The sequence below is a fragment of the Myxine glutinosa genome, chromosome 4 (assembly GCF_964187855.1).
Source record: "Myxine glutinosa chromosome 4, kmMyxGlut1.1, whole genome shotgun sequence".
Taxonomy (NCBI): domain Eukaryota; kingdom Metazoa; phylum Chordata; class Myxini; order Myxiniformes; family Myxinidae; genus Myxine; species Myxine glutinosa.
The window spans coordinates 144,322,805-144,349,780 of NC_136264.1; the positions used below are offsets into that span (position 1 = coordinate 144,322,805).

At 41.5% G+C, this 26,976-nt stretch overlaps 1 protein-coding gene across 1 annotated transcript in view; it reads right to left on the reverse strand.

Annotated features, from left to right (window-relative positions):
• Positions 1 to 26,732, reverse strand: part of LOC137425338 (amine oxidase [flavin-containing]) — a 63,859-nt gene extending 37,127 nt beyond the window's left edge. The window contains exons 1-8 of the mRNA XM_068113658.2: positions 26,488 to 26,732; positions 16,595 to 16,689; positions 16,236 to 16,373; positions 13,706 to 13,810; positions 12,954 to 13,045; positions 7,554 to 7,695; positions 7,269 to 7,418; positions 625 to 784 (exon numbers count right to left, since the gene is read on the reverse strand). Of these exons, the coding sequence (XP_067969759.2) occupies positions 625 to 784; positions 7,269 to 7,418; positions 7,554 to 7,695; positions 12,954 to 13,045; positions 13,706 to 13,810; positions 16,236 to 16,373; positions 16,595 to 16,689; positions 26,488 to 26,536 (931 nt within the window). The 5' untranslated portion in view covers positions 26,537 to 26,732. The remainder of the gene's footprint in view (positions 1 to 624; positions 785 to 7,268; positions 7,419 to 7,553; positions 7,696 to 12,953; positions 13,046 to 13,705; positions 13,811 to 16,235; positions 16,374 to 16,594; positions 16,690 to 26,487) is intronic.
• Between the last annotated feature and the right edge of the window lie 244 nt (positions 26,733 to 26,976).

The window sequence follows — 26,976 nt, forward strand, 5'->3', positions numbered from 1 at the left end:
GAAGAGAAAGAGTAACGGGATAAAAACAAGTTATTTAGAGTGCTTCTTAACACATGTGTTTACAGGTCTAAAATAGTTCTCAATCCCACAATCGGCAAAATCATCACAATTTTTTTATTAATCTGATTTCAAGGATTTGTTTTAAGACGAAGCTGCCTTTTAATTGGTCGAATGTCAATGCCCATCCTAAGTTACCCTGAGGGCTTTAAGCAAATACGATAATGGCATCAATGGTAGACATGACCATACAGGTGAGGAAAATTACTGTCTCGGAAGGACATCCATGAGCAAACTAGATTTTACTAACAATCTGATAGCAACATGGTAATTCTCCTGAGACTAGCTCAGATTCCAGATATCTTTATATTGCCACCTTTTTACCAAATTTGACCCCACAGTCTCACAAATGCCAGTCCCTTCATGTCATGTCAATGCCAAATGTCCAGTTCCAATTCACTTGCACACAATGCATTCACCAACTGCAGGGTTACATAAAATCCCTTCATGCCACGTTTGTGGGCCCTAGTTATACACGGATGCTCAGTTTGAAACCCATTGCTAGTGGACATATAATCATAGAAAGTTTTTTTAATGATGAATATGATAAGAGCGTATCTTCCAAACCTTTCTCTCTCCAGAAAGTACTTCGATAGTACATGATGGCCTTGATGACTGAGCCCATGGGTAGACGCTGCATAAGCTGCCCACGCATGGGTGGCACTGGTGGATCAAATGACATCTGAAGCTGCAGCACTGGAGGAACTGCCATGATAACATAGCCTGCCTGCGCAACAGCAGAATCACAACTGAGTTACCTGCATCCTTCAATAACTTATCTCTAATATCTCTACACCTATCCTTTCATTTATCAGCTGTGTTTTTCTCAATGAGTAATCGCTATAACCTACAGGACACGAATAACTGGACACAATAACGACCGTGGGCTGTTTGATCCATCACCCCCATGATCATCATCCATCACCCCATCCCCATTTGATTCATCACCTCTTTTTTTTTTATTCGTAAAAAGAAATAAATCGAATTTCAAAAACAGAGAATTACGATGCTTATCTGATCACGTATTTTGGACTTGTGTTTTGATATTTGATGAGGCCACAGTGTGGATGTGTGTCAGGTTACATGGGGAAAATTGACTTTTCCTATGTCTACATTTCATTGTACATATTTTGATATGTATATCTACTAATGGAAACTATTATGGTGGAAATACTAACTGCATTAGCTTCTGCTGAATTTTGTAATTGGCTATTTTGTCTTTTATTAAATGCAGTATAATCTCTTCTTCTTCATGTATGAGAAAGACAAGTGTCACTATGTTACCCAGTTACGTCGGTGTGTTTTTTGTATGAAGTTAACATTTTTTCACACCACTTCGATGTGAGTCATGGGAGAGCTCGTCACATATTTTTACAATTCTATGATTGCATAATGCAATTGTTTAATGATTGCATAATGAGTGCATATGATTGCATAATAATTGCATAATACGTGTGCTGTGTGCAGGAAGGGTGTCGGAGTGAACTCCATTCAATGTACAATGTGCGCTGAGTGGGTTCATCAAAAATGTAGTGGTCTGAGGGTTCTAAAGGAAATGTTGAGTTGGATCTTGGAGACGGCGTGAAGCTGGAAGGTGTGAAAACATTTTGCTACCTCGGAGACATGCTGAATGGAGAAGGTGGATCAGACTCGGCAACGGTTGCTGGAGTGAGATGTGCCTGGAAGAAGTTTCGGGAACTGAGTGGCGTGCTGACGAGGAGGGGAGTGTCGTTGAAGCTGAAGGGAAAGGTGTATGCTGCATGTGTGAGAAGTGTTATGATTTATGGGAGTGAGACATGGGTAATGAACATAGAGCAGCAACGAAGGCTGGAAAGGGTGGAAATGCGAATGGTTCGGTGGATGTGCGGAGTTTTGTTGAGAGAGAGGAAGACAAATGATGAATTGCGAAAGATGATGGGAATAGAGCCTGTGATTGATGCTGTGAAGAGGAACAGGTTGAGAAGGTTTGGTCATGTGTTGAGGAAGGATGAAAGTGACTGTTTGAGAAGAGTGATGGAAATGAATGTAGAAGGAAGTAAAGGACGGGGAAGACCGAGAAAGACTTGGCTAAAGGTGGTGGAAGAAGAAATGCGGGCAAGGGGGTTAACAAGGGGAGATGCAGAAAATAGGGCAAAATGAAGAAGATTGTCATGGGGCCCGGAAGGCTAACCCCCGCTCTAGCAGGGAAAATGGCCTTAAAATGCCTGTTGTTGTTGTATGATTGCATAATGAAGGTCTCAATTTTCGATACAGTTTCTAATATCGTGCTGATAAGACAAAGCAGAGCTGATTGATTCGATACAATTTCCAAGCAGATGTTGGTGCTGTTCTACAAATGGGTCACAGGTCTGAATATGCAATTATTGTAACTCGAGAAGACAAAGGAGGAAGGAAAGGTCCTGTGTGCGAATCTCACCTTGAGTTGTGTCCGAAGGAAATGGTTGAGTTTGGTATTTTTAATATGAAATAGGCAAAGCCTAGAAACCAGTTAAACCCTTTAGAATTACCCTTTGAACCCATTAGAATGATCCTTTAGAACCCTTTATAATTACTCTTTGGAACCCTCTGGAATTACACTTTGGAACCCATTTGAATTACCCTTCAGAATTACCCTTTAGAGCACATTAGAATTACCCTTTAGAACCCTTTGAATCACCCTTTAGAACCCCTTATAATTACCCTTTAGAACTACCCTATAGAACCAATTAGAACTACCCCTTAGAACTCTTTAGAATTACGTTTTAGGATCCTTCAGAACTTTATAATTACCGTTTAGAACCTTTCAGGACCACCCTTTAGAACCCATTAGAACTACCTTTTAGAATTACTCTTTAGAACCCATTATAATTACCCTTTAGAACCCTTCATATTTAGCCTTGAGAACCCTTTAGAATTACCCTTTAGAACCATTTAGAATTACCCTATATAACCGATTACAATGACCCTTTAGAACCTTTTATAATTACCCATTAGAACCCATTATAACTACCTGTTAGAACTACTCTTTAGAACCCTTTAGAACCTATTAGAATTACCCTTTAGAACCCTTTATAATTAACCTTTATAACCCATTAGAATTACCCTTTAGAACCCTTTATAATTAACCTTTATAACCCATTAGAATTAACCGTTAGAACCCTTTATAATTCGCCTTTAGAACCTGTTCTGCCCTTTATGCATGTTTTGTACATTTTTAGTGGAGCCCTCTACTGGCATATTCTGCCCGTTGTACACATATTTTGTGCACCTTTGTGTGTTGGCACCCCCAGCTGGACATTTGTGTTCATGTAGCAGGAAGTGATGTAACAGGGTGTGGCATAAGAGGAAGTGATGTAACAAGATGTGACCTAAGAGGATGCAATGTCTCTGAGCCATTCATAACTTGAATCTGAGTTAATCCCTCACAATCCCCGTTGTTACGCCTTCAAAATCATTGCCTGTAAGTACAAGAGGGTCATTTCAAATGACTCATTTGGCAGTTCATCTTATGTCAGTAAGCATTTTGCATATATCAGTCTTTTGGGTCAGGTCAGTCTTTTGGGACTGCCACTGGTAACATGTAACCAACCCAGTTCTACCTGCCGCATAGTCAGGTTATTGGTGACTAAACCGACACCCCTCACTGGCTTTGCTAGTGGGGAGGGTGACTGTGGCACTCTGTCTGCAAAGACTAAAAACAACACCTGGTAAAGAGCGGATGAGCTCCCAGAGGGAGCCAACGGCCTTCCAGTAAGGGGATGGTGTTTCCTAAAAAGCACCCATCCGGTTTGGACTGGTTCAAGTCATACCAAAGCCTTAAAATTGGTACGTGCTGCTGCCTTTCTTGAAAAGGATAGAGGACACACAATCCCCATCGTTTGGCATCCATTGGGAGGAGGAAATTCCTCTTGAGGAAATGCCCCGCTGTGTACTGTGAGAAAAGTGGCACCATTGTTTTGATGTCGCAGGTACCCAGAGTATCCTGGGAAGTGACGGTAGTGACGACACTTTCCCCAAGCTCAACGGCTGTGTTAAGTGTTCGTCTCATCAGTGTGTGTGTGTGTGTGTGTGTGTGTGTGTGTGTGTGTGTGTGTGTGTGTGTGTGTGTGTGTGTGTGTGTGTGTGTGTGTGTGTGTGTGTGTGTGTGTGTGTGTGCTCTATTACGAGCCTTAGCCCAAGTATATAGAAATATACTGTATATATTGTGATTGAAACATTGTCACTGTGTGCTGAGTTTGCATTTAATGGCTCGGTTGGCCTGGCCTGGCACCCAGTGGCATCAAGCACTAGTTGACACTATTATTAGGTTATGTGGCTTTTTCACATCGGCAGAGTCCTGAATTAGCATCTTGTTGTAATTGCTGTAATTGCTGTGATTGCTGTGATTGTAATTGCATTGCTTGGAGCCTCGTTAGTAATTGTCCTGTACTTCATATCCTTTTCAGTTTTACTCCTTGCTCAACAACAACAACAACATGCATTTTAAGGCCATTTTCCCTGCTAGAGCGGGGGTTAGCTTTGCGGCCCCCATGACAATCTTCTCCATCTTGCCCTATTTTCTGCATCTCTCCTTGTTAACCCCCTTGCCCGCATTTCTTCTTCCACCATCTTTAGCCAAGTCTTTCTCGGTCTTCCCCGTCCTCTGCTTCCTTCTACATTCATTGCCATCACTCTTCTCAAGCAGTCACTTTCATCCTTCCTCAACACATGACCAAACCATCTCAACCTGTTCCTCTTCACAGCATCAATCACAGGCTCTATTCCCATCATCTTTCGCAATTCATCATTTGTCTTCCTCTCTCTCAACGATACTCCGCACATCCACCGAACCATTCGCATTTCCACCCTTTCCAACCTTCGTTGCTGCTCTACGTTCATGACCCATGTCTCGCTCTCATAAATCATAACACTTCTCACACATGCAGCATACACCTTTCCCTTCAGCTTCAACGACACTCCCCTCATCAGCACGCCACTCAGTTCCCGAAACTTCTTCCATGCACATCTCACTCGAGCGACCGTTGCCGAGTCTGATCCACCTTCTCCATTCAGCATGTCTCCGAGGTAGCAAAATGTTTTCACACCTTCCAGCTTCACGCCGTCTCCAAGATCCAACTCAACATTTCCTCCATCTGCAGCCCATCCACTCCTAGCTCATTTCCTCCACTCCTTGCTCATCGACTACATTCTTTTGTGGCTTCATTTAAAACCCTTGGAGCTTCGACTCTATTCCCTGACTCCCATGTCATTCATGAATGGAGTTTGGCTGTCTGTCAATCGACGTACAGTTACTTTAGAATTAAACACGGTGGGTTAGAATGGTTGTTCTTCTTTATTTTTGAAGGATGGACGGACATTGCCAAATATTGAAGCAGCTGCACCAATTCGGTGTAAAATAAGTATGACAAAGTTCAAACCTCTGGCCATTTTCACAATATCATGAAGGTCTCAGATCAAAAGTACACAGAAGACGTCTCGATAGCAAATTTATGAGGGAAATTTGGAATCCCAAAAATAATGGCGTCTTTCTTGAAACATTTTAAATTAATAGATCTGGAAAATTGCAAAATGGCATGTGCACCATCTCATTATTTATTGCTATAATTGGTAAATAACATTTCTCAGACGATTTAATTTGTTTCAGCAATTAAAATAATGTAATCGCGCAACGTAACAAAGATGTGGCCTTGGCAGAAATTTTTAGTAAGAACAATGCCAGTGATCTGGTAAGAGTCGAGAGAAGAGGAAGTTTTGCCACCCACACCAAATTCACCAGATACAAATCCATGTGACTCCCACTTGATCCCCAAAATGAAATGAAAAATCTGTATACTGGCAATATGGGCACAGCAAGAACAAGGCCTCCATTGGGATCTTACTCTAATTCACTATTACTTGTTACCCCATGCACGCGATGCAAAAAATGGGGCTTAAGCAATTGGTTCACATCCACCTGTCCGTCTTTGTGTCTTATCAGTTTACGGTTGTCAGTTTATCATCGAGTAACAACTTATTTAAATCAAATGTTATATTTTGCACCCATATTTGAACATGAATAGGAAGACAAGTTTCTCGTTTTATCGTAATTTGGCTTTGAATTCGTCCTGATCTTGCATGCGCAGAGAAGAGTGAAATAATATTTTTACTCTGCCTGCCTGTCTGCCTGGCAGTCAAACAAAATTGAAAATCATTCTAAACAAGAAACCCACTGTTTTTAAGGACATTATAAAGGACACAAACAACAGGTACGAATAACTAATGCAACGTGTTAGATAGGGTGATGTAATAGACACTGGGGAAAACGGCGGTAAAACCAGGAATTTATTTATTTATACGTGTTTAAACCTCTTTAAACCTTTATTTGAATTTAACTACATACTTGAACATTGTTGAACACCAATCACCTTCGTGATACTTTCAAAAACAATGATATATATATATATAGCTTGAAAGGGCGTGGCATGTAAGAGGGACAGTATTGTGGTGAAGACGATGCCGATTGATGCTGCGTTCCATGGTGATCAATAAGGCCTCAATCTCCTAAACTGTGACTCAAAGTAGTCTTATTGGTGTATAAGAGTGATTTTTTTTTTTTTTTTTTGTATACATAGTCGAGACTCATGGAAGAGATAGTACGAGTACACTGAACGGATCAGGACACAACAGGACAAAGGGGAAAGTTGAGAGAGGTGGGAAACACAACCAGAAGAGTTGAAGGTCAAGATAGTGTCAGACTTGGACAATGAATGGGTGTGGGGATGAATGGGTGTGGGGATGAATGGGTGTGGGGATGAATAGGTGTGGGGATGAATGAGGGGCAAGAGAGAATGCATGGGGTGGACAAGATGGAGACAGAAGGAAACTCGAAGGAGGGAAAACTGGAAATTTGGAAGGAGGTGTGGTTAACAGGGGTAGAAAAGTGATGTACATAAGACTGCTTCAGTTGTGCTAAACAATATATATTTTTGAACCAATCTTTAAAATCATTATTTATTAAAATTGAAGTACAGCATTATACTTGAAAGCTGTGTGGGGTATCGTGTTCTCTAAACTCTCTAGTTATATCAACAGCACATGAAAAAACACTTAAAACCAGAATGAAAACATTATGTGTTTGAGGCATTAAGTGCACTAACATCACTGAATAACAATTCAAACATTTTGCAAAAGCCAAACATTCAGAATATTCAGCTGAATTTCTATGATGTTGTCAAAATGACTCATGTGAGTACCTTGAATGATTTTTTGGAAAGGGTCTCCACAGTAACAGAGGAGTCGTTCTGGATCACGCTGCACACAGGGCTGGACAAGTTGACATGGTCACCAAAAGCCGCAGCCATTATCTCACTGAGCTGTTGACTTCCTCCAAGAAACTTGCATTCCTGGATTATCGGGTTGTAAAGGTCTTGGTAGGTGAGAAATGTGACTCGGGAAGGTAAGGTTTAAATGTTTCTTTGCCCCATTTTGTATCCTACAACCCCACTCCATTTCACTGCCGCTTTCCAAGCAGTACGTACCTGCCCACCATTGTGGCCAGAAAATATTCTCGTGGTTCCTCCACACTGCTTCACATACCACAGGAACCAAAGTGCAGACACCTCCTCCGGCTCTGACGTCACATCAACGTTGACAAACAGGCGAGCAAAGCTCCGAGCTGCCCTAAAAGTAAAATGAATGGTTACATTGAGTTAAGGTAATAAATGAGCAGGTGTGGGAGGTAAGCATTGTTGCATATGCATTTTAGAATTAAACGCGGTGGGTTAACACAAATCTTACAATTAGCCTCAAGAAGACAGAGGCTATGCTTCAGTCGAGACCAGAAAGTGTGTATACCGTCCCATCCATTACCATCAATGACACGCCAGTCAAAGTTGTAGATAAGTTCTGCTACCTTGGAGGTGTTCTCTCTCAAAATGCAATGATTGATGACAAAGTAACATGAAGACTCGGTAAAGCATGTGTGTCCTTTGGAAGATTGACATGAACGTAACATTCGCCTGGACGCCAAGATCAGTGTCTTTCGTGCCGTTGTCTTATCAACACTCCTGTATGGACGCGAATCTTGGACACCCTATTGTCGCCACATCAAACACCTTGATCAATTCCATATGCGATGCCTTCACAAGATTTTTGGCATTACCTGGCGAGACAGAATACCTAACTCCTCAATCCTAGACCGCCGTCGTATCCAAGGAATTGAGCATTTCCTGATGCAACCCAGCTTTGGTGGTCAGGACACCTCGCACGCATGGAAGAACATCGAATCCCAAGAGTGCTTTTCCATGGACAACTTAAATTTGGTAAACGGTCACGTGGTGGACAAAGGAAGCGCTATAAGGACCTCCTTAAGTTTACTCTCAAGTCTTGTGCCATTCCAGTTGTCAACTGGGAACATCAGGCCACAAACAGGTCAACTTGGCGTAACATTTGCCGCAAAGGCCTGGACCACTTTGAATGTGGGAGACTTGCTATGAGAGACAGCGGAGGCAAGAAAGGCAAACCTGCCAACGTCCCTATCCGCAAGGACCTGTCTATACCCGTGATATTTGCGGTAGACGCTGTGGGTCCTGCATTGGACTGTACAGCCATCGCACAATGCTTAGTGAGCACGCCAACAAAGAGAAGAGATTTGTTGAAAGCCTTCACAAGGTTTTCAACGCCTTCCTGGATTATCATCATCTTATGCTTTTTTGTAGTATACTTTTTTTTTCTAATCCCAGAGAACCATTTGATAACATGGAATGGGAAGGGCCAGTCAACCTCTTTTCTATTGGCTGGCCAAGCTTTTCATGTTAAAGGTTATAACCTTTGTGAAAGTAAATGAGCATCTGAAAATGTGAATCAAATATGCAGCTAATAATATCGAAAATGCAGCTAGTAAACCCAACTCGGTGCCACAATGGTTGGTATACAAAATCGAGGCTCGTGTAAGAGCTAACATCAATCACAAAAAAAAAACGGACACACAAAACATACAACAAAGGGAGCGGGACACAAGATGGGGAGAGAGAGGGAAGCACACAAGTACAACAGCAGAGAACAGGGACATCGGGAGATCTGTGGGAGGGAGAGGGCTTAGGGGGAGGGGGCATGGGAAGGCGGGGGAGGGGTGGGAGAGGTATAAAACACATGGACACTGCTAGAACTTCCAGGAAAGAAAGAAGTCGGGATTTCAAAAAAAAGTGGATCTGGGGTGAATTAACGGGGGTAGAAGAGATCAAGGTACCTTTGACCTTTGGCCTCTACCCCCCCATAATCTAATCAGCAAAATGGTGGAGGTAAATAGCAAATAATTATTGTAGCCAATATTACAGCAATCTTTTGTTTTATTGTAGAAAATCTCTCAACATTGTTCAGTCTCAATAAAATGTAATGTCGCCAGAACTCAGAAAAACAGAATTTTGCTGATGACTAATTTCACGCAAATAACCCAAGGGCCATACATTAAATTAGTATCAAAAATTCCAACTGGAGGTATACTCGTGTGCAGGTTATATGGTATTTCACTGTACAACATGAGACATAACCACAGGGGGCCAAGTTAAACCAAAGACTTTTATAGTGGTACGTGAGACTTCCTTCCTTTCATGATGCTTAAAATTTAAAAAGGAATGGAGCATAGACAAACAACCATAAGTTGGCAATCACAACGCAGGCTCGATGGGCCTCAAGGCCTCCTCCTTCATCGAGGTCTCTTGTAAAGGAACTCATCTAAGATTGAACGTGGAGATTATTTAGTCATGAAAAACCAATATTCATGTGGTTTGGACATTATAGGGTTAACGATGAGCATTCACTGATTTGGACAGTGGTTTTGACGGTAGACTTTCCAAATTTGCAGATGCTTGACGGTACGGTATATAGCAAAGAGGGAGGGGGGTGGGTGGGGGAAGGAGATCAGATTCAGGAAAGTCGAAATACTTGAATCGATTGTGAAAAAGATTGACAGATGCAATTTAACATTAAAGAAATGTAAGGGGCAAGGAGCATTCTTAGAGCATGTGACACAGTAAAGGATTCGGGGTAGTGGTGGTGGTGGTGGTGGTATAAGGGGCCAACACAACATTGTGACGGGAAACAATCGGTGAAACTGATAGGGTTTTGTGTTGCATTTGCAGGGGGATCAATTATAAATCAAAAGAGGTAGTGTTAACACCTTACAGGAATTAAGTGTGGCCTTTCCTAGAATATTTCATCCAGTTTGCTCGCCACATCCGAGGAAGGACAAAGCTGCAGTAGAGAGGAATAAATATTGAGCATCTTAAGTCTAGGCTATGAAGAGCTTCTTCTTTCACATGCAGCAAATGCCTGTGGGGGTGTGGCTGTGCCACTGATGCAGTGCCCTCTGTTGGTTAGGACAGATATTTTTGAATAAGGCCTTCCGCAGGCCTGAGCTATCATTCAGTTTTGTTCCGTTAAAGAGGTGCTACAAGTAGTGGACAAATAAAATGGAAAAACAAATGTAAAGTCACTTAATAGGGCATTGGGTCAACACGTTTGGCCAGTATGGCCTGTATGTGCCATGGCATATAATCCACCAGTGTCCGGGATTCTGCAGGAGATTGCAGCACCATTCTTCCAAGTGTGAGGCTTGGCAGAGATTTTGAACAATTGCATTGCGCAAGGGAGACGAGGAGGATTGCGTGAGGGAGACGAGGAGGAATGGGTGAGGAGACGAGGAGGATTGCGCGACGGAGATGAGGATTGCGGGAGAGAGGTGAGGAGGATTGCACAAGAGAGGTAAGGAGGATTGTGCAAGGGAGACAAGGAGAAATGGGCGAGGAGACGAGGAGGAATGGGCGAGGAGACGAGGAGGAATGGGCAAAGGAGACTAGGAGGATTGCGCAACGGAGATGAGGATTGCGGGAGAGAGGCGAGCATTGCGCGACAGAGGTAAGGAGGATTGCGCAAGGCAGACAAGGAGGAATGGGCGAGGAGACGAGGTGGATTGCACGAGAGAGGTAAGGAGGATTTTGCGAGGCAGACGAGGAAGAATGGGCGAGCGAGACGAGGAGGACTGGGCGAGGGAGACGAGGAGGAATGGATGAGGGAGACGAGGAGGTTTGCGCAACGGAAATGAGGAGGATTGCGGGAGAGAGGCGAGGAGGAGTGCAAGGGACTGGAGGGTCTAACTGAGTGTTGAGAATTGATTGTGAAAAACATTTACAGTGTTTACTTTGAAATGTGTTTACTTTTTGAATTTGGTGAGGGAGAAGGGAGTTGGGTGGGGGAGAGGAGTTGAATGTGAAAATGCCAACAGGAGTGGGAGGGGGAGAGAGGAGGTTGAAAATGGTGTGTGTGTATGTGTGCATACAGGATGGTGACAGCAGGTTAGTGTAGTAGGTCCAGCAGGTCATCCCAGGCAGCGCTGCTAATTGATGACCTGAACAACCCAAACTAATCACGATGGTGCTGGCATTGCCAGGTAGGCAGCAGTTCAGAGGTGAGGACTGGCTAGGTTGTTTGAATGTGGGAGTCGAGGTGGTGGAGATAATGCAGAGAATGAGGTTGGAAGTGTTGTGTGTGCAGGAGACCAGATGGAAAGGAGACAGGTTGAGGAGGTTGGCTGGAGGATACAAGCTGTTGCACGTGGGTTGAGATAGAAGGAGTAATGGCGTGGGAATGATAGTATCTGAAGAGATCAGCAAGCAGGTGGTCAGAGTAGAAAGGTGGGAGGGATGGATAGCTATGGCGTGGGTGTTGATATCTAGGCAAATGGTGTGTATTTTGTCAGTATATGGGCCACAAACGGGAAAGACTGGGGCAGAGAAGCAGGAATTCATGGACACAATAGAGAGGATGATGGGAATTGTCGAGCTGGAGGTGATACTATGCAATGTGGTGGACTTTAACGTGCATGTGGAAGAAGCGGATTCGGGTGAAGAGGATATGTTGGTAAATTTGGTTGGGGAACAAGGAATAGAGAGGGTCGAGAGCTGGTGCAGCTGGTGGCGAGGAAGGGGATGGCCTTAACTGGTTAATTCTTTCAAAAGCGGGAAAGGCACAAGATTACCTAAAGGAATGGATGGCACAGAAGAGAACTGGATTTGGTGGTGGTAAGGAAGCTGCAACATAACAAAATGTGAAAAAAGTGAAGGGGTCTGAATATTTTCTGAATGCACTGTATATCATGGTTGAGATGGGAAGATTGTGTAGAAGGATTTCAGTAAGGTGAGGGTGGTTGGAGAGTGGAGAGGGTTGATGACAGAAGGGACAGCTTGGTGCTATTGGACCTCACTCCTTATGAAGGAAAGAAGAGGAGAAGAAGATAATTCTTTCAATATAGCACAGTCAACGAATGTATTTCTGATATAGAAACTATGATTTGTTATTTTGGAGTTCCCCAAGTTTTGTAGCCCTTAAATGAGTCGGAGTTGCTCAGAGATACGAGTTGCCAAAAAGTGCCTTTTTGACACGGTTGACCAACCTTGAGATCCCACAGAGCATTGTTGGGCGGAGATCTCATGGAGAAATTTTAACCGAGAGACCATCCTAAAGTTTTCTATCAAATCTGAAGAATTCAATAGCACCCCTTTCTTAAAACGAAATTTGTTTTTAAACATTGTATTATTATAAATGCTGCTCACAATCTAAGTATGACCATGGTGCCGGCGACAGCTCACATATTCTGCATGGACACCATGGGTTCTTTAGCATCTACCAACTAACGTCCATCCGAGGGATGGCACACACATTGATGAATTGCCCTGCCTGCGGAACACCAGGCTGACGGTGTGTAGCTGGGTCTGGATTTGAACCCAGGCTAGGCAGCTCACTTTGTATTTACTTGGTATGTCCCTTAGCATGGCATATAAAACATGCTATGTAATGAACCTTCATGAAGGCAAAACATTTACACCGCGGGTTGTGTTTATTATTTTCATATTCACATCATAAAGATTTAGGATGAAGATCACCTGGTATAGCATATTTCTTCCAAGAGATCTTGCATTGATCTTTTGTCCCACTCTTGTGCATGTGGTGCAGTCCAGGGTGCATCTGTGGGAATCTGATCCGGGCCACAAGATACATTTTAGAATTTAAAAGCTCAGATATCCAAAGCAATGACCGAGACAACATCAGAGGCTGCATGTTTGCGAGAACAACTGGATCAGCAGGATGGCGGAAGTGAAGAGGGTGGATAGGAGGAGGACCCTCTCGTTTCATTATAATGCGTTTTTTAAAAAATATATAGATAAAGATGATGAATTTGGATCTATTAATCTGATCCTAACTCATTGCATTTATTGAAATCCTTGTTCCACAATGCCGCGATTATTCCCATGTTCTTGTAGGTTTGGCCAGGCGAAGCTTGGCTCAGTCTTTCACGAACCAGCTGGCCAGACCTGACGTTCGACGAAGGTTAGGGCAGGAATTTTTTGTATTTGGCCAGGGTGCTGGCGATAGCTCTCCTACTCTTTGCGAAGGACACTCTGGGATCTTTACATCCACCAACTAATGCCGGAAAACGGGACACGCGGTTTAACGTCCATCCGAGGGACGTCACACATTGATGAATCACCTTACTCGTGAATCACGGGGATGTCCGTTTATAGCTGGGCCGAGATTTAAACTGAGTGTACGTACCTCCAGACCATCCTGCCAGCCCAGCATTTATCAAAAATAAAATATAAAAAACAACAGCTATCAATAACTTGCACTTACTCACCTCCTCTCCCATTTTGTCCAAGGTTCTCCATAGGTTATTTAGGTCTAACCAAACCAGAGGATTTGAGGAGGAAGGGAATGTAGATGTGAATGGGTGACGTTTGCCCTGCATAACACACACACACATGACATACTGTATACTGTATCTGTGCATCCCAGAATGAAGCTTAAAATGTGAGATTGAACATTTCCCCTTTAGGGATTGTTGTTTTTTGGTAATTATATATTGATATTCTCCTCTCAGATTTGGCTAGTTAACTTAAAATGTAGCTATGCGGTTCATATCCCATCTGGTTCATATTCCTTGTAGATAGGGCAACATCTGTCCTAGACTGAAAATTAAAATGCTGGTTTGCACAAATCCCTTTTAATGGGTTTTTGAGAGGAACCAAAATAAGTGAAATGAATTTGTATTTCACACTAAATAAGGGTTGATTTTCTTATTTTCTATGCAGAGATTGAGATCCATGGAAGAAATGGATGACGGAACATGTTGGGCAACGCAAGAGGAGTAGCTGGTCATAGGACATTCAGATGAACAAGATCAGTGACAATAGAGAAGCTTGCAGGTAGAAAAGGATAACAGGTTAGCTAGGTTAAAAAAAATCATTAATAGATATAATGATGAGGATTGAGGAGAACACAACATCGAGTCATCACCTTGAAAGACAGCGGGAACAAGATGGCATGGACAAGCAATTGCATGCATATGAGTAAAGGGGAACAACGAAGTGAAGGTGAGCAGACATGCAATTCCACACATGTGATTTGATGTCATAACAGTGCACTGCGCAACAATTTCACATTATCATGATGTCATAATTTTTCTTCTTCTTCTTATGACATCCACTTAACATGGTGACATTATGAGATTTTTCCAGTATTCTCAATCGGACATAGCGTTGAAAAAATGAACGGCACTCACGCTGGTGTCCTTCTGGATAATGTCGCAAAGGGTTGTAAGAGGATGCCCCCTTCTCTGGGGTTCCTTGGGCCTCAGGAGTAGGACTTTCGTTGCTGGTTCTTCATGGAACATCACATGGCCAGCAAGTCAAATGCGTCAATTCCTCACATTAGCAGAGATGTGGATGTGGGGAAGGCAACGATGCACATCTCTGTTGGTGATATGATCTCGCCAAGAAACGTTCGGGACTTTGCCAAGCAATCGGGTGTAGGTATCATCCAATGAATGACTTCTCCGGTACTTGGGTCAAGGTCCAGGATTTGCACCCATAGAGAAGAATCGACTCAACGGTAGTTTTGAAGATTACCGAAGTTTGAAGTTTGAAGTTTGAAGAACTTACTCTGTTTGTGGACTGGAGATCTCCAAACTTTATGAAGGGTATGAACTGTTGCTCAGCTCTGAGCTTTTCTACATTCTAAGTAATGCGTGCTGGTGTAGGAACCAATATAAAGTCTTTCACTTTCTCTATCAGACCTCCACCAACAATAAGTAGAGCACAATCAGTAGGAGGATTGATGTGCCTATACTTCCTTTTTTCAGCATTGAGTACTAGTCCAAAACACTTCACAGCAGTTTCAACCTTGTGAAGTAGAAATTCAGCTTCGCATAACATATCAGAGAGGAGTGCTATGTTGTCAGTAGATTCATGGGAGGGGAGGTTGAAGGGGAGGGAATTGGACAAAACATGGAGAGGGCAGAGGGTGCAAGACCAGAAATTATGTGGCAGAAGACAGAGAGACAACCTACCTGTTGGCGATGGCAAAGTGATAGACTCAGCTTGAGCGCAAGAGATTCCAACGATCTTGAGGATTTGTTTCCACAGCGTCAAGCTGAGCAAGATGAGACGCAGGGGAGCCAGGCCAGAGGGTAGAGCAGTAGTCCATCAGGCTGAAGATGTAACCCTTGCAGGTGGATAGGAGCTCAGTTGTGCCAAGGAAGGACTTTGCACGACGGAGGATGCCCAGTTGGTGCCTGGCTCTTGAGGCCAAATTTGAAATGTAGCTTGCCCAAGAGAGATCATGGCTGAGAGTGAGACCAAAGAGACCTCTGACCTATGAGTGACTACCTCTGAGAGGGTTGTTGAGAAAGTATATGGGAGGGTTTGCCGCACGGTCCTTTCCAAGAGAGAGGTGTGCATGTGGGATTTTTCAAGATTGAAAGACATATTTGACACAAAGACATATTTGATAATTAAAATTAGTAATTAATGTAGTGCCAAGTTGGAACCAGTTTAGATGATGGTTCTTTTGATCTAATAAAACAGTGATACTCTATGGTGTTATTGCTTTCGTGTAATGAAGTGTATTGCTATTACTGCATTGTGAAAATTTAGTATATATAGCATAATCCACACAAAGCACTTCATTTTGGTTGATCCGTGTGTGTGTTAGGGTTAGTATATGTTATTTGAGTCGTGTGCTTACATTCTAATCCACACGCTGACGTTATTGAGGCAAAGATCAGGACATGTAAAACTGCTTTGGGAATCACAATGTGAATGTCAATGAATGAATGTGTGGAATGAATGTGGGATGTGAATGTGTGAAATCACAATGTCAAGTCTTACATTAATGAAATGAACCAATCGCTCAGTTTCGTTGATCTTGTAGGTCGCAACTCCAAGCTCCTTGGCCAAGCGCAGAAGTCGGTTTTGAGTTGGACCCACATAGGCTCCACCAAGGTCCACGTGACCACACTGAGGTCCCTGTTAAATCCCATTGAAGGAAGCAGTATAAAGAACAAGAAATCGAGAAGGGGGTAACATACTTTGTGTTTGGGAACAGAGACTTTGGAGTAAAGTTCAAAGTTAACATTTAAACAAATATGATTAGAAGCAACTTATCAGCCAAACTTTATTTCAGTAATTCCAAAATTACTTGTACAATAATAAAATTGCCAAAAAATATTGTTACAACTGGGACAAACCTTAATTGTATAAGTGCGGCCTCCAACCCGGTCACGAGCTTCTAACACCACAACTTTCAGGCCATAGCTGTTCAGATGACGTGCCGCAAACAGCCCTGAAGCATATGGATGTTGTAATCTAGGCAATTCATAGTACTTTATAATCATTATTAGTCCCCGGTGGACTTAGTCCGAAACGGGGGATCATGGATTGGGTCTCGTCCGTCCGTCCGTCCGTCTGCAACCATATCTCGGAGATGCACGGACCGATTTTGTTCAATCTTGGCACACAGACAATACATGAGAGTATACATATACAGAAGATTTTGTTTTGTAATCCGACCAAAGATGGCCGACTGACATCCTTTAACTCCATACAGCAAAATTACTAAAACCACAGGGACTATGACATTTTATGTCTTTTTCTTCTTGTTCTACCTGATACATTATTGGTGAAACCTGCTCAACTAGCAGTCTCTACAATTACAATGCTGCATTTTGAAGTATCTATTCAAGATGCTACAAGTGCAGCTTCCTGTGTATTCCATGAGCTACAAGTACATGTGGATAATTAATTAAACAAATCTAGAAATATACATTTAAGCAGTCAGATATGCTCAGTCTTAGATCTCTTCATTTTTGTTGTCATACATAAAACAATATCCTTCAGGTACCAATATCATATGCTGCTCCTTTTGCATTGGTGTTCCAGTTTCCAAGACAACCAGCACTGTCACCATAGCAACGCCTGCTCCTGTAAGCTCACTGGAACTGTTTTAATATCTATTGAGATTTCCCCATTTCCACTGCTATGACAATAGGCCAACACATCATTCAATGTTATAAAAATCTCATTGTAGCAGTGTCTTATTCCTTTGTTAGACATGATGCATCTCAAGTATCCGTCAAACAATACACAATGGCCCTGCAAAGGTGGTGCATATGCTATGTGGATGGAGAGAGGTAGATGCATTGAACATACCGACAGGTACGACTTAACACAGAGTGCAGGATTGTTTTGAGGGTATATTTGCCAAAAGATTAAGACTGTCAGTCTTGTTTTGAGCTCAAATCCATTTGTCTTTTTGATCCCCATTATCCACCCTGGCCATATATATTTTATATTCTGCATCACCATTATGCTGTTTTCGCAGAATTACTAGTTCTTCAAAATAAACTGGCACAGTACATTCTGTTTTATGTTTACCTTACTTCTACACCATCAGGTTATGTGAACCACATTGTGAAAAGACAACTCTTTATGATCAATTCCATAAGATGTTCAAATTTTGAAACCCCAAAAACGGCTTCTTGTTGTCAAATTAATTACAGTTTACCTCAACTCACAGGTGACATTAATTGTTCATTTTGGAACTTTTATCGGTGATCAGGTCGCTGCTCCCTGTATGCCGAGGCTGGGATGAAGAGGTAGGCGAGGGGTGGAGGGAGTTTGTGAACAATAATAAAATTGTGACTTGATTTTCACACTAAAATATGCAGTTTAGTGTCTATCTGTTTGTATTTGTGACCACGATACATTTGACCGTTACTTATCCAATCTCGACCAAACTTCAGAGGAGGACTAAGGGTCACATGATGGAGGTTATTGTGACTTAATTTGCCCCCCTCCACAAAGGGGTTTTCTGTCTTGGCGAAATCTGTGTTGAGGTGTATAATCTGTATTAAGATAGGTAATCGTGGTGTTTTTCCAAGGCCGCTTCTAATAACACTAGAGGTTCCAGGGAACCTGAACTCAACTGGTCTATATCAATATGGTTAGAATATGCATTATAGAACCACAAACTATATAGTTTATATGTGCTAAAAATATATGACAAAAATGGATTTTCAATATGGCCACCCTGCCGCGCCCATTTTTGGGCGTGCAACGCCCAAATGCAATCCCAAACTTGTTTATGTTTTAACGATGCTGCATAACAAGTTTCATCAAATTTAATCAATATTTGTGACTTTTAGAGCATAGACGTCGAATTGTTTACAGACGACAGACGGACGACGGACGACAGACACTGGGTGTCGACAAAAACTCAGCTGGACATAGTCCAGTTGAGTTAAGAAGTAACTAGAATACACTGGGTAGACTGCATACCTCCGCCAGGCTGAGCCGCTTATGTTTTGTATCCCCACTGAAAGGCCAGATCGGGATCCGAACCTCCAAAATCTGACCTGAACCAATATCGAATCAGCTTGCTCTTGTCACCTAAACAACTCATCCATCTAGTTTTGTCAGAACTTGTTCACAACTTTTTGAAACATCATGCTATACATTGTTTTTGGCCCTATCTCTCAATGATGAAGAATCAGTTTAAAATTTTTTGAATCTCATATTCAGATTTGGATCTTCACCAAAATCGAAGTTCATCCTCGTCACACCAAGTAATTATTCATTAATATGGATTGGGTCCATATTATATGGATTGGGTCTGTCCAAAGACATATGGACAGAAAACCGGTCCACCAAAATTCATCCGAATCCATCTACAACTTTTTGAGATAACCTGTTCACAGATAGACAGACTAACAGACAGGCAGGCAGCTGGGGGTGAAAACATAACCTTCGTCCATTTTCGGTGGCGGAGGTTAGTAATAGCAACACTATTGATATAGTCAGGGTGCATAAGTGATAATATCAAGTCCAATTTAGAAATTCCGCCAAAAGTAATTTTGTGCTTTTAAATGTTAACCGGGATGCTGCTTAGCAAATTTTACTTGTTGTCCAGTTTTTTTTCATATCTCTCCACATTATGACGTCATCAAGATGGCACCAAAATTTGTCAATTTATGTTCCCCTCGTGTGTGTTTCCAATCTACATCATAATTTTATTTTGCTAATATATTTTGCTACCGACTCCTCTCCGGCCTTGGGCTATCCAGCTCTCTCTGGGCTCTGTGCCCCAAATATTCCTGCAGGTCGCACAAGATCTGCCTGCAACCCTCTTGTGGTTAAACTGCCAAAATCAAGACTCTCTGCTCACCTTCACTCCTTCATTCCTCTTTTCTTCCGCCTCTGGAACAAACTCCCTCACTCTTTTCAATCCCACTCCTCCCTCCAGGTCTTTAAAACGGCTGTTCACCACCATCTCTTATCTTCCCCAATCCAAAACCTTGATCTTTTCTACCCCCGCTAATTTCACCCCAAATCCACTTTTTTGAGGCGACTTTTGTCTTCTTTCCTGGAAGTCCTTGGTGTCCTTGCGTTTTATACCTATCCTGCCTCCCCCCAGGCCCTCTGCCTCCCACACATCTCCCGATGTCCCTGCCCTCAAATGTTGTGTTTGTGTGCTTCCTCCCCTTCTCTCCCCATCTTGTCGACCTCTCCCATTTTTGTATACTTTGTTTACTTGTTTGTTTGATTTGTTTGTTTGATAAATGTTAGCTCTTTCACGAGCCTGGACTCTGTATACAAAAAAAATAAAAAAATAAATATATATATGTGTTTGGTTCTAAAATTCAATAGAAGCTCATCTGCAGGATAATATTTGAGCCTTAACAGGGGGAAGACACCGACCGTCCGACCGACAATTGATGCTGACCAAACTATTGAGCAAGAACACAAGAAAATGAAGAGCAAAGGAGGTTTCATCGGCATAACAGGGAATGAGCAAGGTTCAAACCCTGCCCGAGTGATGCCAAAGGCTGCTTGTTTCCTTGCATGACGCTCGGAATTTAAAAGGATACAGCATGGACAAACAATGCTGGGAAAGCAGTGGCAAACCACTCAGTTTAACCTGGGTTGTAATGCTGCCAGGGCTCTTCTTCGGCACCTCAATCCATCCGAGGCAGAGCTTAACTCCACAACAGTAAAATAAAAAATATTTTTGAAGACCACATGCCAAATTGCTGGTAATGCTGAATTCTCTAATTGAGGTTGCTTAGTGATGTCAGCAATTTTTTTACCATCGCCATATTGGAGTGAATGAATGAATGAATGATCGTTTTTAAGGCCATTTTCCCCGCGAGAGCGGAGGTTAGCCATGCGGGCCCCATGACAATCATGGTTCCCTGTTTGAGGCAATGTTTTTATGGCCGGATACCCTTCCTGACGCCAACCCTTAGTCGCCTCTTACGATGCGCAGGTATACGGTGTACCTATTCTAAACCGGGGTACACACTGTCGCCATATTGGAGTACTAAAAAAAAAAAAAAAAAAAAAGAGAGGAATGCCCATTCACAATAGGTTGTTATTGTGCTTTCATGGCCAAGCAATTGGAGTGAAAGCTTGTCCCAAAGCTTGGTTTTGTCGATACTTTGGAGACTTTGTCTAGGAAGCGATATTATAACAACACAGGTTAAAGGCAAAACAGACCCGTATGAATTGCCGAATACAACAAAGTCTAGAAGCGAGACAAACCTTCAGCCATTTTATATTCCGATTTAGTGAATTATCTTAGGTTTACAAAAAGGAGGTTTACACCCCGGAATACATTAAGGCATGGAAAAGTTTGGATGCCTACAACGAGATGAAGTCTGGCTAGATCAGTGATGTGACTGTTCTTGTAAAGAATGTATATCATGTTGTACAAGCAAAGGTAGGCCTATAATACATCAATGACAGATGTTGGGAGAGCAGATAAGCATGATGTTATATATGTCAACATCATGCTTTACATCTGCTATGCCAACATCATCCATATCTGCTCTGCAATCTTCTTCAATACCCTTGGATGTTTATCTGGCCACAAAGCTTCATCTTCTTTAGCCAACTCCAAGAAACACACCAACGAAACAACTAATGCTGGCAGATGGAACACCCAGTTTAACATCCATCCGAAGACCAGCACACATCTTGATGAATCACCTTGCCTGTGAAACACCGGGATGGCAGTTTATAGTTGGGCTGGGATCCAGATCTATGCCATCCTGCAGCCCTTACCACATGGTACAAAAAAAATAAATCTTTCTTTCTTAAAATACATCGTTTTGTCGAAAAACGGTGCTTAGAGACAAAATTGATCTGACTTTTTCTTCAAAGAGGATTTGTATTTGTGATATTAAGTGGGTGTCAGTGTTAAGCTTTTGCTTATCATGGTAAAATGTGCGTATTTCATTTATCATCCAAATGTGCGTATTTCATTTATCATCCAAATGTGCGTATTTCATTTATCATCCAAATGTGCGTATTTCATTTATCATCCAAATGTGCGTATTTCATTTATCATCCAAATGTGCGTATTTCATTTATCCTCCAAATGTGCGTATTTCATTTATCATCCAAATGTGCGTATTTCATTTATCATCCAAATGTGCGTATTTCATTTATCATCCAAATGTGCGTATTTCATTTATCATCCAAATGTGCGTATTTCATTTATCATCCAAATGTGCGTATTTCATTTATCATCCAAATGTGCGTATTTCATTTATCATCCAAATGTGCGTATTTCATTTATCATCCAAATGTGCGTATTTCATTTATCATCCAAATGTGCATATCCAAATGCACAAATGCACATATGGTTCATCCAAATGTGCGTATTTCATTTATCATCCAAATGTGCGTATTTCATTTATCATCCAAATGTGCGTAGTTCATTTATCATCCAAATGTGCATATCCAAATGCACAAATGCACATATGGTTCATCCAAATGTGCGTATTTCATTTATCATCCAAATGTGCGTATTTCATTTATCATCCAAATGTGCGTAGTTCATTTATCATCCAAATGTGCGTAGTTCATTTATCATCCAAATGTGCGTATTTCATTTATCATCCAAATGTGCGTATTTCATTTATCATCCAAATGTGCGTATTTCATTTATCATCCAAATGTGCGTATTTCATTTATCATCCAAATGTGCGTATTTCATTTATCATCCAAATGTGCGTATTTCATTTATCCTCCAAATGTGCGTATTTCATTTATCATCCAAATGTGCGTATTTCATTTATCATCCAAATGTGCGTATTTCATTTATCATCCAAATGTGCGTATTTCATTTATCATCCAAATGTGCGTATTTCATTTATCATCCAAATGTGCGTATTTCATTTATCATCCAAATGTGCGTATTTCATTTATCATCCAAATGTGCGTATTTCATTTATCATCCAAATGTGCGTATTTCATTTATCATCCAAATGTGCATATCCAAATGCACAAATGCACATATGGTTCATCCAAATGTGCGTATTTCATTTATCATCCAAATGTGCGTATTTCATTTATCATCCAAATGTGCGTAGTTCATTTATCATCCAAATGTGCATATCCAAATGCACAAATGCATATATGGTTCATCCAAATGTGCGTATTTCATTTATCATCCAAATGTGCGTATTTCATTTATCATCCAAATGTGCGTAGTTCATTTATCATCCAAATGTGCGTAGTTCATTTATCATCCAAATGTGCGTATTTCATTTATCATCCAAATGTGCGTATTTCATTTATCATCCAAATGTGCATATTTCATTTATCATCCAAATGTGCGTAGTTCATTTATCATCCAAATGTGCGTATTTCATTTATCATCCAAATGTGCGTATTTCTTTTATCATCCAAATGTGCGTATTTCATTTTTGGAGACTCAAATGGTTAGCGTCATGTGAAAACTTGATATGACTGTAAATCTCCCAAAGACACCTAACACTTCACAGCCGACATTTTCGCAGGGCTCCAGTGCCTCAAAATTTGGCACTGCACCATTGAGTATCACCCTTGCCAAGAAACTATTTTGGCAGCACCAACGCCTGTATAGTATGGTTCATCAAAAGTATGGTATCGCTATGGTACATCAAATCAATATACAAAACCTAGGCCTATAGAAGAGTGAATATGCAAAAGATAAAATGTCAATGTACTTAGTGGTCACAGTTGGAAACAACAAGCAAGAGAAGGAACAAACAGGAAAAAGAGGAGAGAGATGCCGGGGGGGAAGCAAAGTAATTTGCTCGTAGGATAGTCGAGTTCAGTAGGGATAGTGAGGGTAAAAAAGATTGTGGGAATTGATGGGGGATATCCCCAGAGATGGCGGTGCACTGCTTGTTTGAAGTCCGAGAGGGGAAGAGCCCGATCGAACAGTCTCCTAAAAGCCGTTCCACAAACGGGAGAAAAGACGAACAAAGGGGTGGAGGTCGGCAGAATGGTTGGATTTGGGGAGTTTACCTCGGAAGCTAACAAGTAATCTGATCTCTCAACTATCCAACCCTCGACAGCAACCCCCCCAGATGCATGTAGAGCAAAGAATGTCTTGTTGTTGAAGGATAATGCCGATCCGCATCAGCGGACAGGTACAACAATGGAGGAAATCAATAGGTAATTGATTGAGGTATTCTAAATGCACCTTTGGGATAAAGGAGAAGCGACGTTTTGGCCCTTATCAGAGCAAAAGATAGGCATTAACCTTCTCTTTTGCTACAATATATATATATATATATATATATATATATATATATATACGTATACACAGTGCATTCAGAAAGTATTCAGACCCCTTCACTTTTTCACATTTTGTTATGTTGCAGCCTTATGCTGAAATCGTATGTACATGAAATCGTATATAATTATACATGGCATTGCTTGTTGCCCAACGAATGGATCAGATTTGCAGTATCTGTCAATGAACCTCATCGAAAGCGTTTGTAATGCGAGTGCAATATACTGATGGATATTTACAGAGAGACATATGGACAGAAAACAGGAAAATGAACACTTTAATACACAGAATAGACAAGTACAGGGAAATTATGAGTACATGGTCGACAGGATGGGCCTCTGAGCTGTCTGGCCTGGGTTCGAATCCCGATCCAGCTACAAGTATAAACTGCCATCCCGGTGTTTCTCAGGCAGGCAATTCATCAATGTGTGTGACGTCCCTCGAATGGCCGTTAAAACTGGCGACCTGTCTGCTGGAATTAGTTGGTGGATGTTAAAGACCCCACGGTGTCATTCATGAAGAGGCGGCGAGCTATCGCCGGCACCCTGAACAAATTCAAAATTCCAGCCCGAACTACCGTTGGGAAGGCAATGGCAAAGCACCTAGTATAAAACTTGCATTTGATCAGTATGATCACATTGAGGCTGCAGACACTGACACTGTGAGAGGGGCTTAGGTTTGGAGGGTGGAGTCTGTAAACATCCTGATTACATTCCGAGATAAAACAAACAAGACAAACTGCTTTGGCGAAATCAATGCTCTGTAACAGATCAGTATGATACTGCACATTTGATCAGTATGATACTGTACTGTACATTTGATCAGTATGATACTGTACATTTGATCAGTATGATACTGTACATTTGATCAGTATGATACTGTACATTTGATCAGTATGATACTGTACATTTGATCAGTATGGTACAGTACATTTGATCAGTATGATACTGTACATTTGATCAGTATGATACTGTACATTTGATCAGTATGATACTGTACATTTGATCAGTATGATACTGTACATTTGATCAGTATGGTACAGTACATTTGATCAGTATGATACTGTACATTTGATCAGTATGATACTGTACATTTGATCAGTATGATACTGTACATTTGATCACTGATACTGTGCATTTGATCAGTATGATATTGTACATTTGATCAGTATGATACTGTACATTTGATCAGTATGATACCGTACTGTACATTTGATCAGTATGATACTGTACATTTGACCAGTATGACAGTGTACAGTTGATCAGTATGATACTGTACATTTGATCAGTACGATACTGTACATTTGATCAGTATGATACTGTACATTTGATCAGTATGATACCGTACTGTACATTTGATCAGTATGATACCGTACTGTACATTTGATCAGTACGATACTGTACATTTGACCAGGATGATACTGTACAGTTGATCAGTATGATACTGTACATTTGACCAGTATGATACTGTACATTTGATCAGTATGATACTGTACATTTGATCAGTGCGATACTGTACATTTGATCAGTATGATACTGTACATTTGATCCGTATGATACTGTACATTTGATCCGTATGATACTGTACATTTGATCACTATGATACAGTACATTTGATCAGTATGATACCGTACTGTACATTTGATCAGTGTGATACTGTACATTTGATCCGTATGATACTGTACATTTGATCAGTATGATATTGTACATTTGATCAGTATGATACTGTACATTTGATCAGTATGATACTGTACATTTGATCAGTATGATATTGTATATTTGATCAGTACGATACTGTACATTTGATCAGTACGATACTGTACATTTGATCAGTATGATACAGTACATTTGATCAGTATGATACTGTACATTTGATCAGTATGATACTGTACATTTGATCAGTATGATACTGTACATTTGATCAGTATGATACTGTACATTTGATCAGTATGATCACATTGAGGCTGCAGACACTGACTGTGAGAGGGGCTTAGGTTTGGAGGGTGGAGTCTGTAAACATCCCGATTACATTCCGAGATAAAACAAACAAGACAAAATAGTTGTTGCAAATGTTGGCTCATGGAAGGTGTTGTTGCAAATGTAGGCTCATGGAAGAGCTAGGACACAGAACAGATTAGGACACAACATAGCAAAGGGAACAGCAGGCGAAGGGAGAAAGTAGATGAAGCCGGATAACCAGGTAATGCAGCCTGCAGGTAACGATGAGGGGTAGAGGGAACACAATGAGTGGACAAAATGGATGCATAAGCAAAATTTGTGGGGGGTGAGGGTTGTTTAACAGGTGTAGAAAAGATCATGGTTTTGTATGGGGGATGATTTGAGATGGTGGTGAACAGACCTGGAATGAAGAATGAGATTGAAGAGAGTGTAGAACATGGATGGTTGCACATACAGAAAAAATAAGGAACGAATGATTAAACAGATATAACCATCTCCAACTGTTATTGGTAGTTTTATATAGCGGCATACAGTATTTGCACTGCACCCCACGTACCAGAAATACCAGCTCCAACGACAACCACGTCTATCTTCTCCGTAGTCATCTTCTTCTCTTAGCTGTTTACACTCTTTGGTCTTTGTTCCTTAAGCGAGCTCATCGCTCCACCCAGCTGTCGTTCATGAAGCCCCACCCTCTCTCCTTGCGAGGTCCGGCAACTTTATAAAGACCACGCCCTCTCCCAATGCTATGTCCACTAAATTCATGAAGCCCCGCCCTCTCACAATGACAAGTCATGAAGCCCCGCCCTCTCACAATGGTGTTCATCCAATTCAAGAAGGAAACGTACCGGCAAAAGGGATGTTGTTGCAAATTTTTAATCGCTTTCAATTCTGTCTTATTGCAGCAGACTGTACGTCCAACCTCTGATAAGTAGCCGGTTGGATGGGTTTGGGGGCCCGCCTTTAGGCTGGTTAAAAAAAATTCCTGTTAATCATCGCCGCCCGCCCCATAAAAGTCGTCCGCCCCTAAAAGGATTTTTTTTTT